Source organism: Eucyclogobius newberryi, unplaced genomic scaffold (assembly GCF_026437365.1).
Source record: "Eucyclogobius newberryi isolate DKJ021-1_F unplaced genomic scaffold, fEucNew1.0.hap1 SCAF_7, whole genome shotgun sequence".
Lineage (NCBI taxonomy): Eukaryota > Metazoa > Chordata > Actinopteri > Gobiiformes > Gobiidae > Eucyclogobius > Eucyclogobius newberryi.
The window spans coordinates 29,918,485-29,933,285 of record NW_027316389.1 but is presented as its reverse complement, the minus strand read 5'-3'; the positions used below and the strand labels follow the sequence as shown (position 1 = coordinate 29,933,285).

Sequence of the window (14,801 nt, the reverse complement as noted above, 5' to 3'; positions counted from 1 at the left end):
CCAGGACCAGACCAGGACCAGACCAGGACAAAACCAGGACAAAACCAGGAGCAAACCAGGACCAGACCAGGACCAAACCAGGACCAGACCAGGACCAGACCAGGACCAGACCAGGACAAAACCAGGACCAGACCAGGACCAAACCAGGACCAGACCAGGACCAGACCAGGACCAGACCAGGACCAGACCAGGACCAAACCAGGACCAAACCAGGACCAGACCAGGACCAAACCAGGACAAAACCAGGACCAAACCAGGACCAGACCAGGACAAAACCAGGACAAAACCAGGACAAAACCAGGACCAGACCAGGACCAAACCAGGACCAGACCAGGACCAGACCAGGACCAGACCAGGACCAGACCAGGACCAAACCAGGACCAGACCAGGACCAGACCAGGACCAAACCAGGACCAGACCAGGACCAGACCAGGACCAGACCAGGACCAGACCAGGACCAGACCAGGACCAAACCAGGACCAAACCAGGACCAGACCAGGACCAGACCAGGACCAGACCAGGACCAGACCAGGACCAGACCAGGACCAGACCAGGACCAGACCAGGACCAAACCAGGACAAAACCAGGACAAAACCAGGACAAAACCAGGACCAAACCAGGACCAGACCAGGACCAGACCAGGACCAGACCAGGACCAGACCAGGACCAAACCAGGACAAAACCAGGACCAGACCAGGACCAAACCAGGACAAAACCAGGACAAAACCAGGACAAAACCAGGACCAGACCAGGACCAAACTAGGACAAAACCAGGACCAAAGCAGGACCAGACCAGGACCAGACCAGGACCAGACCAGGACCAAACCAGGACCAGACCAGGACCAGACCAGGACACGTGTGAACGCCCCATTTTTCCAATTAGAATTTCTTCCTCAAAATTGTTCAGCCTTCTGTAATTGATAATGGTCCATGTGCAGCCAATTTACTGCATGTCCTCCCTTCTCTCTCACCCCCTATTTCACGCTGACTTTCCGGTCTAATAAAGTCTGCGGGCCAGAAATCTTAAAAAGAAAAAGAAAAAAACTAATATATTGTATAAAAAGGTGTGAATGAATGAATACAAGTTTTTGCATTTCAAGCTAGTTTGAAAAACAAGACAAACATGGCAACAAACTGTGAAGAGACTAAACATATCAAGAAAACTCACGGGAACTTCCACATATTTGGCGGCGGCTTTAACCTTTGAGGGTGGCAGAGAAAGAGGAGGGAGAGGAGATGGGGAGAGGAAGAGTTAGAGGGGAAACAGCCGGTTCTTAGTAAGTGAGCAGCAGAAGCAGAGCAGAGAGAGAAACAGGTGGACTCACGGTGAAGGAGAGGAAGGAGGAGAAGAACGTTCCCTCGTCGTATCGGGAGAGCTTGGACAAGACGCCATCGAGGACCGACGCAAACTGAGAAGAAAACAAATTTCATACTATTCAGACGTTCTGATCTGTAACAGTTCTCAAAAAACAGTTATTGCTGACAAAATATCTGAAAAATACTTTGTAATAATAATAATAATAGCTATAATACTAATAATCATAACATTAATCTTCAAATAGGTGCTCCAATGAACCATGAACGGTTAAACCAAGAGAATAAACTGTCTGGAGAATTTAAACCATAAAATGTAACTGCGCAAAAATAAGTAAATTAAATAAACAAATTAAAAAACATTATATTTGGTAAATTTGGAAAAGTATTTTTTTTAATATCAACTTGTGCTTTTTGTCAAATAAGACTGATTATTCATTATCTGACTTATTGGGAGAAAAACACAATTTGACACATTATTTTGGTCAAAAATGTCTCTTATTTATTTAAAAAAAGGATCAAATAAAATAAAAATGATGAAATAATACTGCTTACCATCTGTTTCAATAAAAACAGTGCAATATTAAAAAACCCTTTCTTACATTGTAGAAAATGATCAGAAAGAATGACAACAATTGCACAAACTACAATTAAAAAACAACGAGGGAAAAACAAATGAGTGGGCGTTACCTTAGACACCAGCGAGGCAATCATTTCCTTAAACGTCTCATCAATCAACACATCGATTTTGGAGTGGTACTGTTGCTATGGGACAAACAGAAACATTCATTTTATTGAGGAAAATAAACGTAAAGCGCAAGGGCTAAAAATGCCTCCTTCCTTTTAGATACACACACATATTATGGCAGTCTGCAAACACGCACCCCTCCTCCCCCTGGTCTACGGCGTGACAAAAAATAAAAAAAAAATAAAAATACTCCCGTCTGCGTAAAGGCGCCGAGTTAAGCAGCTAATAGTACCATTATGTCTCTGAATGGCATTCCGGTTTGGCGGAGGAATTCGAAGGATACTTTTTGTGCGAGCTCGCCGACAATTAGTGCAGCCTTGTACAGCTCTCTAAAGCACCGGTCCAGCTGCGAAGACCAAAGACTTCACACGAGATTCAATTAATACGCCATTTTACGTCCCGTTCGCCTCCTCCCTGCCCCCTGATCCCGAGAAAACCTTTAAAAAAACATATTCGTGGCAGATTTTTCCCTTGAAGGAGTGGACTAAATAGGTCGGTTGTGAGCGTTGAAAGACCAACAGCTTGGGAGTTCATCTTTTGGCGACAATGCCCTTTTCACGAGCCGTCTAAAGCGCTCCCCCCCAAATAAAAAAAATTCAATCAACAAAGCACGAGATCGCTGACAAATTGCGGGTCGGGGGAGGTCAGCGTCGTCGGCCCCAATTTTTTTTCCGGACTCCTTTTTAACCACAAAATGGCAGCTCGGTTTTCAAATCTTCCTGGCCAGTCTTGAGAGCTGTTTTTATCCACTTCTTACCTCAATTAACGTGCTTTTGGATGGCTTTCCCGACCCCGATAGAAACGAGCGGGAAGGGGGGGTGGATTGTTCAGTCTTTGCCTCGTGTGAAAAGGACAATTGGTTCGAAAAACATTTATGCGAACGCCGAGTTGGGGCTACTTCAGCAGCGTTAGCCGTTTATGATGGGGGACAATGGAAAGCAAAGTAAAAGCGATGCTATTTTCACCAAAGAAAAACTTCTGGACAAACTTCACACTTGTTGAATGCTGGGTAGTTAAAGGTGCACTATGCCTCTGTGGAGATGTTACAAAGTTCCGCAGCGTGGCATTAACACCGGGCTAAGTTACAGCTCAGATTGGTTCTCACAATAATAATGCATTTAATGTTTTTCTATACATATTATTCAATCAATGTAATTTAGATACGTTTAATGTCCTCCAAAGCCATGACAACTCTATGGAGACAAGCAAGAAAAGTGACATATTGCACCTTTAATAAGAGTGGAGAGTGAATAAATAATTGTATAATAAATATAAAGCGTATTTGAGATTCAAAAACACTATAAAACCAAACGCGTGACAATAAAGCAATGGCAAGAGTACAGTTCAATTTACTTAAGTAACTTTATTATAACATTTCAAATGTTAGAATAGTTTTGTCTGGTCATACTTTTAGTAATGATTTCTGTTCAAAGTTTATGGCAGCCTTTGCAATTTGCTAATCCATTCAAACTGCGATTTTGATTGCGATAAATCTGGCATTCCTATTTTTAACATTTGAAAAGATATGATTCAGCCATTCTCATTGTTCTTGTACATTCTTTGTAAATACCATCATTTTTGGCTACTCTGCTTGTCAGATTTTACTTCACACAATTTCATGAACCACTGTTACATCAGCATTTCCTTCTCCCTGAATCCCATTTAAGAGCTCTGGAAAAAACGCCATCTTGAACGGGAATAATGTAACTAAACTTGTATTATTCACAATGATGTTCTAAAGAATAGATAAGTGCATCATATTTTGCGGGCCGCATTCGCTCGTCCGTTCGTGAGAGTTTTCCACCTAAAATGATCAAGTGCAGATTGTTGGCTGTGCGTTTGACCCGGCCCGGCCCCTGAGACTGGGCACTGCGCTGAGATGCACTTATAGAGGCTGCGCTGGGTTCACTGTGGCCCGGGCAGCAGGGACACGCCGGAGGGAAGGGGTTAGCACCATATATTTGGAGCGGAGAAAAGAAGGATCAAAATGGAATCTTAAAAAAAAAAAAAAAGGAAAAATCACAGAAAATGGTACATGGACAATGTATACGTTAGTTTTCATTTTAAATCATTTTTGTGTCAATAAAGTATCATATCAACAATCGCATAGATATTCACTGCAATTATTTGTCATTACATTTGGGTGGCGACTCTTTCGATTTGCAGAGAGCTACGTTGTCTTTTGTTTATTTACAAATCATAATCTGTTTTTGAGATAATCTATTGCCAATTATCAGAAAAATCAATCCTAATTATGCTGGAAAGACTATGTTTAGATGGACACCTAAAACCTGATCATTTTCCAATTTCTGGAGTTATCAGATTATTAAAATGTTCTGAGAAAATGTAAAGTGTTATTTCAAAAGTTAGTTTAAAATTCATTGTACTTTGTCTTTCAAATACAAAAGTGAATCTAAAAATCCACGTGTCACCAGGCATTTTGATAATCAGATCTAATTTTTGGATTATCAGATTACTCTAGTGGGTTTTTTTTCACTCGCCATGCAAATGTACCCAGTGTTTATTGTCTTTACTTGGTGATATCCTCCTTTTGATTCTTATCTTATTCCACTACACGGGACTCCTTACCTTTTAAGCTATCCGTACAATAGCAATAAAGCTTTTCTCAACGCGCAAAAGTATAACGATTAAAAAAACGACATCTGAATTAAAGAAAATGCGTTGCTTGTGAGGAGGTGGTGAGGAGAAAGCCGTGAAAAAGCCTGGAGCACTTACCCATTGTTTGTCAGCCTGGATTCAAACAATGACGGGTGTGAGACATATGGACATGCGGGGTGGGCCACATGCAACGGAGAGAGAGAGGCAAACGGGTCAAATTAACATCATGACAAATGCATTCAGAAATGGACTGGCAATTTAAACTCTAACGCTTAAAATCATCGTTTCAATGTAATGGATTTTGTGACCCCAGCTACGTATACATACAGTATTTCTTTCATTTATAATAATGTTTGAATCCTGGTAGTTTTATACAATACATTGTCATTTTCTGTAATACATTGTCAATTTCTAAGTCTGTATTGACACTAAGAAAAGTCTACTTCATGAATAAAAACACACATATATATATACTTAACTATACTATTAATTAAGAACTCAACATGAATACAAAACAAACTGTAATTAATTCAAACTTATAAATAAATCAATGTCTTATAATAATAATTTGTATTAAAATGTGTGAAAATATCTGCTTTTATTTAAATTGTTAAATTATAATACTCAATATTCCGGTAACAATAGTCCAACATGAGTTATGATTTATTGACCTTAAAGTACAAACTAAGCTTGTTGTTGCTTGTCTAAAAGTTCCACAGTATGGCATTAAACTAATCTATCTTGCATGTATTAAATTACAGTTGAAAATACTTTGTGAGCCGTTTGTCTCCATGAAAAGACCTGTTTAATGACATTCTGTGAAACATTCCAGGCTATGACATCTCCATGGACACCAGCCATAATGAGTTTACTTGCATCATTTACATGTCATTTGAATCCAACTCCAAAATCTGGTAATTGTCAGATTTGTAACGTGCATGTAACAGTAGCCACTGTATTTTCATAAGAAATATCCAGACAAAAATCTAGAAAAGTGGAACGTTCTATTCGTGACTCGAACTTAGAACTTCCTCTGTTGAATCAAGAATCTGCCTTTTAACAATATTCACATTAACCGGCCCCATCTGTATCCAATATATGTTTGTATATGTATATAATATATGTTGTGATGTGATTGTGAAACATAGCAATTCGCTTAAGACACACAGTTCCAGTACAAATATCACAATATCTCCCACTATGATAACACTCCCTTGACTAGATAAATATGAATTGAGGTATTCTGATCCTTGTGGTTTCTGTCTGACATAAGAATATAAGATAACTACCACTTTTTTCTCCCCCAGGATAAAAAATAACCAGATTTACAGACAGTTTTAATTAAATCATTAGTCATGGCTTCAGAATTTGTCATGAAATATTAAATTATTATTAAAAATTATTCTCTTGAGGCAGTTGCTAGGGCTGTAGTCAAAACATGCATATTAATTTAAAAAAAACAGCTCAACGTTAGCGACTAATTACAGCTGAACTTAACTAATTCGACTGCAATTACAAAGGAAAAACAACTCGGAGGATAAAATGTAGTAAGTAAGAGAAACTTTATTAATTCTGGAGCAGTTAATCAGTCTGAAGCCCCTTCCAGGAGTGACAGTCTGATACTGATAGAAACATTTGACCCCAAAGTAAAAAAACATGAATTTTGACTTTTGAAGCACAAACAAATGATTGTTGGTTACATGTTCATTACAATTGTAATAACAGTCATCTAACGTCCAGCTCCATTTCTATTTGTACATTAATATATGCCGTCCTGGGAAAAGCTTGAATTCATTGTCAAAGCTTTGTCGGTGGAGGTTTCCTTGAACCTCCACCTTAGAGTGGTGGAGGGGCTTGAGCGGACGAATCATCCCGGGAGCGACGTTATCGGGGTCTTCATGTCCCTGGTAGGGGACATAAAGTGTTCCCTTCATGATGAGTAACAATGCAAGGCCAGCGCCCAGACTGGCGTTACCGGGTCCCATCCTGGAGCCACGCCTGGGGTGGGCTCTCGATAGAGAGCGTCTGGTGGCCGGGTCTTTCCTAACGGGCTTGACCGGCCACAGCCCTTTGCTGTCCGGTCCCTGTATGACCGGAGCAGGAGCTGTGTTCATTGCCGGCAGTAAGTCAGACCTGTTCCCAGTGCATGTTGGACTCCGCCAGGGCTGCCCTTTGTCACCGGTTCTGTTCATAGTTTTTATGGACAGAATTTCTGGGCACAGTCAGGGGTCTGAGGTCAGGGGTCTGAGGGTGTGGTCAGGGGTCTGAGGGTGTGGTCAGGGGTCAGAGGGTGTGGTCAGGGGTCAGAGGGTGTCCGGTTTGGGGACCACAGGATCTCATCTCTGCTGTTTGCAGACGATGTTGCCCTGATGGCTCCATCAAACCCGCCCCTGCAGCATGCACTGGGACAGTTTGCAGCCGGGATGAGACTCAGCACCTCCAAATCCGAGGCCATGGTTCTCAAATGGAGAAAGTTCTCGCCTCAAGTATGTGAAAGCTCTCGATTTACCGCTCAGTCTTCGTTCTACCCTCACCTATGGTCATGAGCTTTGGGTAATGACCTAAAGGACAAGATCGCGGATACAAGCGGTCGAAATGAGTTTCCTCCGCCGTGTGGCTGGAAGCTCCCTTAGAGATAGAGTGAGCTCAGTCACACGAAAGGAGCTCGGAGTAGAGCCGCTGCTCCTCCATGTTGAGAGTCTGGGGTGAGGGAAGTCTGGGAGTCCCTGCTTTGACTGATGCCCTCGCGGCCTGGCCCCGGATAAGCGGATAGATGGATATTTCCTAAATAACGTTAGATTTAAGACATATTATTTATGTGGTCAATAGTATTTATGATAATTTCATGTGATTATGTTTTATACCGAGGCTCTGGTGTTACTTTCGTGTAGCCGAGTAGTTGTCAGTTGCCAAAACAGCCCTGGTTTATCATGTTTGTGATGCTGGTGGATAATGAAAATGGAAAAACATTTACTAAATTGGACATCAGTGGATAAAGATAAGTTGGATTGTCACAATAATTTAGTTATTATTAAATAAATTACATTATATTTAAGGGGGCTTAAAATGTATTGTGTGTAGCTTTGCTCTGTAGGAATAGGAAGCTTTTTTGTTATTTTTGATAATACATAAACATTTCAAATGTATAACTGTTAAATAATACTAACAAACTATTACTGTTTTATTCTGTTATTGTATATTGAAGCTCATGTTTTATATGTACATTTAGAAAAGGCTTCACTGGGATTCTCCTGCTTTACGGTTATTGTGTCTATGACATTAAGTCATTATGTTACTGTTTATCACGCTATTTTCTATATACATTTTTTTTTTGTCCTGTACACTGAAGGAACTATATTATGATAGATCCATGCGCTTAGACACAGGAAAACGTGCTGCTCTCCTGGGGACGAGCCAGAACGAGGCTGCAGGTGAGCAGTATGTTCTATGATGCGTTCTATGATTGACATGTGAATGAACTACGTGGCTGTCCACGCCACGAGGAAATGAGACAAAGATTTGGGGCCAAAAAATCCTCCATAATACCTGTAAGTCAAGATGTAAAAGCTACTCACGTCTGTTGTCATGCATCTGGGCATGATAACTAATGTTATTTGAAATACATAATTTTTAGACAAATATTTATTATACTTATCAAAACAACAAAGCATTTAAGTGTAAAAGAAACTATTGGAATATTTTGGCGGCACAATTAAAGGACCACATTGTCTAGTGTACTTGTTTATGGTCTTTTCCCTTTTACAGGGTTACAAAGAAAGTGAATCTATTTTAGAAGTCTATGTTTGTCACTGTTGAGACTGCCACAGATATTATATAATAATTCTGATACAATAATTCGGTTGAAGATTAGACATGCCTCTACATACAAGTAAAGCTCTTCTCTCTCTGGTGTGCTCTGCTCTTGTGGTACCAGTTGGTGCTAGTGCTGGTCTCAGTGAGTTCTCAGAAGAATAATTGATCAGGCCGAATCGGTGAGCAGTGGAGTGAAGGTTAAGAGAACAGCGAGCTTAGCTCTCTATCAAGACGACATTGGCCAAGGGTTGGCTCTCAGTGGCACCAAGGCTGCAGCAGAGCTGTATTATGGTCATCCATTTAGCAGCCAGTCGAGCGCTTGGCCGTTTGCAGTGAATACAAATACACCTGAACTCAGCACGGAGGCTTTCAGTGCAGCTCTGACAGAGCTCTGACCTCCACCGAGCCAGGTGGAAAATAAAACTCAACTTCAGGGTTCAAGAGGTCCTCCCAGAGTGACCACAGACATCACGTGTAACACAGCGAGGTGGGCTGGATTCATTCAGTCAACACTTTACATGCTAATGCAAGTTTCTGTGTAGAAACACTCTACATTACTGTACCATGAATTATGACTTTGAACTTGGTTTTGGACGTAAATCACAAAGGCTCCTCTCAGCAGCCACTTAAACATTTTACAACCTTTTCACTATTGCTTCAAATGCAGCAGAGGTGAAACATGTAGTGTCTTTATTAATTTGTTAATAAATAGTTTGGATGTGCAGTAGAAGAGTGTTGTGTTGTCTGTGCCTCACCTCCTGACTCGTGTTCAGCACACAGAGCTTGGAGCACTGCTTCTTGGCATCCATCAGCACATTAAACATGGTGCAAACTGACAACGGCACCCGGAAATCTGTCGACTTATTGGACTTCTGCATTTTAGAGTCAAATGCTGACTTGGTTCTAGAAAGACAAATAAAAAAAACAAAAAAAATTGTCAAAAAAAAGTCACTCTATTCGATCACATTTTTCCCCCACCCAGTAATGTTGATTAATAATCTGATTAAAATTTGGGCCTGGGGAAGGCAGTATGGCAGAATTATTTATGAATGAAGTGTTCAATATGGCAACAAATTAATATAAAAATTTCAAACTCAGGGTCAAGATATTATTTTGATCATGATTCATCTACTCAATAGCTTTACAATTAAGACGTTACTAAAGATAGTTGCTTCTGACAATATTCAACCTCTCTAAAACTGCAGATATACAGAGTTTGACATATTGGACGTGGTTTAGCTGCACATTACTGACCTCTTGACACACGCCTCCATCATGTCACTGGCCATCAGCTTGAGTCTTTGCTCCAGATGCTTGGCAAACTCGGGTTCAGGCCAGTGCAGGTCCATCACAAACATCTGCAGAGCGTCCAGCTTCCAGAACAAGTCTTCTGAGGTGGCCGTACCGTTGCTGTGAGGACAAAAGTACAAGGCGACGCTCAATATTACCAAGTGGAATGACGTGGAATGGCTTTTTAACACTGGATTTCAAATGATCTTTTATATTAAACAGGCCTGTAGTTATTTCACACTCAATATTGTAATAGTGGGTGTACTAATTGAGTGTGTAACCATTTATTTTCAGGCCTAGATTTTTAACATGGTTTGGTAGGTTATGTTAGTAAATCACGCTCACATTAAAATGTAAGTAAACCTATTGTTTGTTTTTGTGCTGCTAAATATTTGAAAAATGTACTCTCCAAAACCCTGGGTAAAAATGAAGTTATGTGCAATAAAAACAGCACTCACATAATTCTCCTATCAAAACAAAATCAAGGTAAGTTATGCAAATATGTTTCAGGAGCTGCTTTCTTGAACTGATTTTGGGAAGTTTGGGAACTTGGTAGTATCCCAGTACAAATGAGATGGGATGAGAAGGCTTTGTGGGATAAAGAACCTTCACTAATATAAATGGTCAGCTTGGATACTTATAGATTTTCCTCTTTGGATACTGACTAAAAAAACAATTGGAGTGACATCGGAAAATAATCAACGGTTAAGGTGCTTCTTCGCTTTCACTTAACTTGAAAGAAGAAACAAATTATACATAAGAAATAATCGTTTGAAAATGACAAGCTCATTTATGAACTTGCTTTCTGCTCCTTACTGCAAATTCATTATGACAAGCAATTATGATGAGCAGTGATTCATGTTTGGAAAAAAGAAACATTGGAAAAACATATGGAATCAACAGAAGCCACCTGAAACAGTAGGTGTAATGAAGATACAATTAAAAGTTAAAAATGTAATCAAAACGCAGAAACTGATAAATTTAGCCTTTCAACAAGTCAAAGGTTAAATGGTCCTTTTCAGCACAACACAATGTACTTTATTACTGGTGCGGGAAATCTTTTCATGCAAGTAGAGGATAGCTCGTGATTACATTTGCACCAAGAAATATGTACACTATTAAAACTACTGCTACCTACACTCCTACTGTGATCTCTTTTCTGTTTCTGTTCCCTTTCATAAACTTCACTTATTCACAAGGAAACAAAAAGAAAACAGGAAACTAATCGACACAAAAAGTATTCAAACTAGACACTTGTTCGGGCAGATATATCTATAATGAAAAACATCAAATAAATAAATTAAATAGGACAAATGGGTATACAAATGCAGATATTTGAAGATAGTTTGAAATTTTAATATCACAACACTAAAGGGAAAGAAATCCCGCACACTATCAAACTTGCAAAATAAAAGTTTAATGGTGAAGAGGCAACGTTTCGGCATCTAGGCCTTGGTCAGGCAAATATCACAACACTAAAATGAACCATGAAATATAGTGCTCACACTGTGCATACTGTCTACAACCCACACGTGTAATAAATTCACATGTAAAAGCAGCTCTTATGGTCAAAATGAGACCTTTGTGTGCTGCTGGCATCCAACTATAGAGCGTTTGATTCGATGCAAAGCAGGAAGTGTGCTGTTAGCGTGCCAATGTTTGTTAGCGGGCCCTGAAAGTTGTGAAAAGCGCTTATAAACTCTGAATAATCACGATGCCTGGAATGCAATCGTTAAGTGAGCAATATATATTTTTGGCAAAGAGTTTAAATTGAACTAGTTCCATACATCCCCTTTAATACATTGTTGAAAATAGTGCAATGTTTTCTTTTTCAATCTGAATTATTGTCATCCTAAATATACATACAACAAAATGACCTTTTCGGTGTCATTCCGCCTCGTCACAGATGGACATTTCTCAGATTTGTCTCCGTTTTGAAAGGTGACACAGCAACACATGGCAACTCTCCTCTCCCCCGACATCCAAGTGTACAGCGGCTCAGCTTTAGACTGACACCCACCATGCCGAGGGAGGGGCACAGGGGGGGGGGGGGGGGGGGGGGGGGGGGGGAGCCGGGCTGCTCCGATAAAAATAAAAAATAAATACAAAACACGGCGCTCACTCCCTCACTTTTCTCACTTCGCCTTTAAAAGACTGTTACCTCACCAAGTGCCGCGCAGGACTTACACAAGCTCCGGGCTGCGTCTGTCTGTGTTGCAATTAGATGCTCTTGTGGCTATCCCCCTCTTGTCTAATTAGCGGTGCTCTTCTCTGTCCTGCTCCCGGGGGATCTGGACAGTCCCACTCGCCCGTCTGTGCTCGCTAACAAAGTGCCAGATTTCTCCTCAGTTTTTTTCTTTTTGTCATTGGATGGTAGAAGTGGAGGAAAAGTGAGGTACAGCAACAACAGTGCGTAGCGACAAAAGACTATAGAGAAGGAGCCTTTTTAAAGAAACTCTCTGTGAGCCTCCTGGGACTCACTGCCTCACTGACCCCCCTCCCTCTCCAACATGGCCACCAACGCTGCCAGTTCTGCTGCTTCACGCTGACAGACACAGGAAAACACGAGCGGGATCAAAGGGAAAACTCACTGTTGCTTGGCACACGTTGTTTACCAGTAATTTAGCTCGAAAGAAGAGATTGCAGTGTTTGGATGTACGATCCATTATGGCTATGAGTATTTGCTGGATGTCTCTTCCCACTTGTCACACCCATTTCAAGCTGCGTATCATTCTGTGATGTCTGCCAATTTATGGGTTTAAGCTTCCTGTTATGAAGGATATTTAGTGAGGCCTAGATTTTTGCCATCTTTGCCTGTTGCCAATGCAGAGGTCTAGCTACCCAGAGTTACATACAAAGTACTAATGAAGCAAATTAATGTCCATTAAAAAGTATACAATATGTTTATTTCAAGACGTTCATGTCAATTTATATGGTCTCATCTTAGAGCACGTTAAAAAGGAGGTTTAATAGTCACTGTACCACAGGAAAACTGAAATCTCATGCCTTTTGGCTCAAATGACAGTTTTACACGCCAAGTTACATATTTGATGTTAAAAATCATGGACAAGCTCTAACTATGGTTGGACCTCACATTTGACATCTTGATAATTCAGAATTTTTGGAGGCTAATGCTGATGGCTAAAAATGAAAATACATTTCAAATACATTTCAAATAAATACTGGAAACTGGCTCAAGAATGATAAAAAGTGCAATGTATAGTGCAATGGAATAGTCCTGCTTGTCTAAGCATTCTAAAGTACGGGGCAACTAATAATCATTGTATAACTCTGATAGATTTAATAATTCTTTAGATCGAGAAAGTCCTTTGAAAGACATTTTTACAAACATTTACCAATATGAAACTAAAGTGATGGCGCTTGAGAATATCCTCGTAGCGTATACACTCAACAGAATCATTTTTACATTAAAAACACACACTGGTGTTTTTAATTTCTTGTGTCATTTTGGTGTAATTCCTGCTTTATCAGAGTCATAAAACCTCTTTTCAGAAGGCACATTCTGGAATCTGTGTATAGTTTGTAAAATTATAATTTGATGACTAAATTAGTTAAAGATTATTTTAATCAATTTGTTTATTAGATTATTAGCTGAATTAAGTTGTTAATGTCTGCACTGGGAGTGTGTAAAAATGTACCTATTACCAGATTTGATTGTTTTAAACACAGGCATGAAATGACCTACAAGTTGCGTTCATATAGAAATGCACACATACTTTTAAAAACATACCTTAAATACCCCTCCCTTCATTTGGTCAAATTCTGGATGCTTTGACGACAAGTAAAATAGTTTTTTAGCTCATTCCCAAGACGTGCAGGCAGATTAATATGCTACAGGTGAATTATAATGACTACAGGTTGGGGCCACTTTGTAATGACGGGCCGTGATACTGACAAAACATGATCTGAGCATCCGCAGCGAAGCGAAAAGAAGAAAAGCGAGATATAAGCGAAATACCGAACGCATTGCTTTGACAGGTTGATATAGAACTTGGAGACGATTTAAAAGACTGACAACAGCATTGGTTAGCTTTTGATTATTCACGATATTAAATGACCCCATGTGAAGGTGAATACTATGTAGAATAGCACAGGAGAAAAAAGGACTTTAACTTACAAGATGTCAGGCAGATTTATTCCTTGCAGGCTGAAATAGAGAAATCAAGTTATTTTTTAATAGATACTTTCAATTTGACACATGGGAATTGGGTTCACAGTACAAAAAATATCTAAAAATGCAGCACCAACATCGATGTCAAGATTTAAATTAAGATGCTGACATGCGCTGATATGGATGCAATTACAACTACAAATTGAAAAACAAAAAAAAGTCATTTAGTTTATGCAGCAAGTTAAATACATATCAAGCAAATACAGACTGGACAAGATGACAGGGTCAGTACACAGGTATGGTCCACAAATGTAGTCATTTGGCTGGAATGGCTGGAGGTCTTCATAACAATTTAATTCCAAGCTCTGGACTTTCTTGAAGAACTGGTTAAATCTAAAAGGGTGGAATCCTTACAATAGTAACAGCAGCTTACGCCTCGCTCGGACTGCACCCTGCTGCTGTGTTGGAGCCGTGTTCTTGTGGCTCACATGAAGCCTGTTAATAGAGTATAAGGAAAAGGCTTGCGGGGGGCTCCCATGTCTGGTGAGAAGTCAATCCAACGGAAAGAATCCAGAATACTGCTGACTGGGGGGGGTCACTGACAATTACAACTGCAGAAATCAGATTCATCCATCCCTTTTGGGTTAAATGTACTGTAGCTAGACACATTTACATTAATTTCAAATTATAAATCACTTCCAAATCTTTACTCTAATGTTACACAAACTACTCTTATGTCTAAAACATATGCAGCTTTCCTCAATACTTCAACTCTCTCATTATTTTCACCGCTACTTTGTACTTCTACTGGGGTAATATTGTTTGGAAGTGACGGCACTCTTGAGTACTTTGAGCTACTCTCCCACCTCTGTTATTTCAATTCAG

The 14,801-nt window shown here is 40.0% G+C and overlaps 1 protein-coding gene across 3 annotated transcripts in view; it reads right to left on the bottom strand.

Annotated features, from left to right (window-relative positions):
* The window catches only part of cadps2 (Ca++-dependent secretion activator 2), a 286,229-nt gene that overhangs the window by 36,181 nt on the left and 235,247 nt on the right, over positions 1 to 14,801 (bottom strand). The window contains exons 21-26 of one of the 3 annotated variants that reach the window (XM_072434936.1): positions 13,923 to 13,952; positions 9,749 to 9,904; positions 9,250 to 9,397; positions 2,005 to 2,079; positions 1,326 to 1,409; positions 1,169 to 1,201 (exon numbers count right to left, since the gene is read on the bottom strand). In XM_072434936.1, the coding sequence (XP_072291037.1) occupies positions 1,169 to 1,201; positions 1,326 to 1,409; positions 2,005 to 2,079; positions 9,250 to 9,397; positions 9,749 to 9,904; positions 13,923 to 13,952 (526 nt within the window). The remainder of the gene's footprint in view (positions 1 to 1,168; positions 1,202 to 1,325; positions 1,410 to 2,004; positions 2,080 to 9,249; positions 9,398 to 9,748; positions 9,905 to 13,922; positions 13,953 to 14,801) is intronic. The other 2 variants (XM_072434937.1, XM_072434938.1) reach the window with 2 other exon arrangements.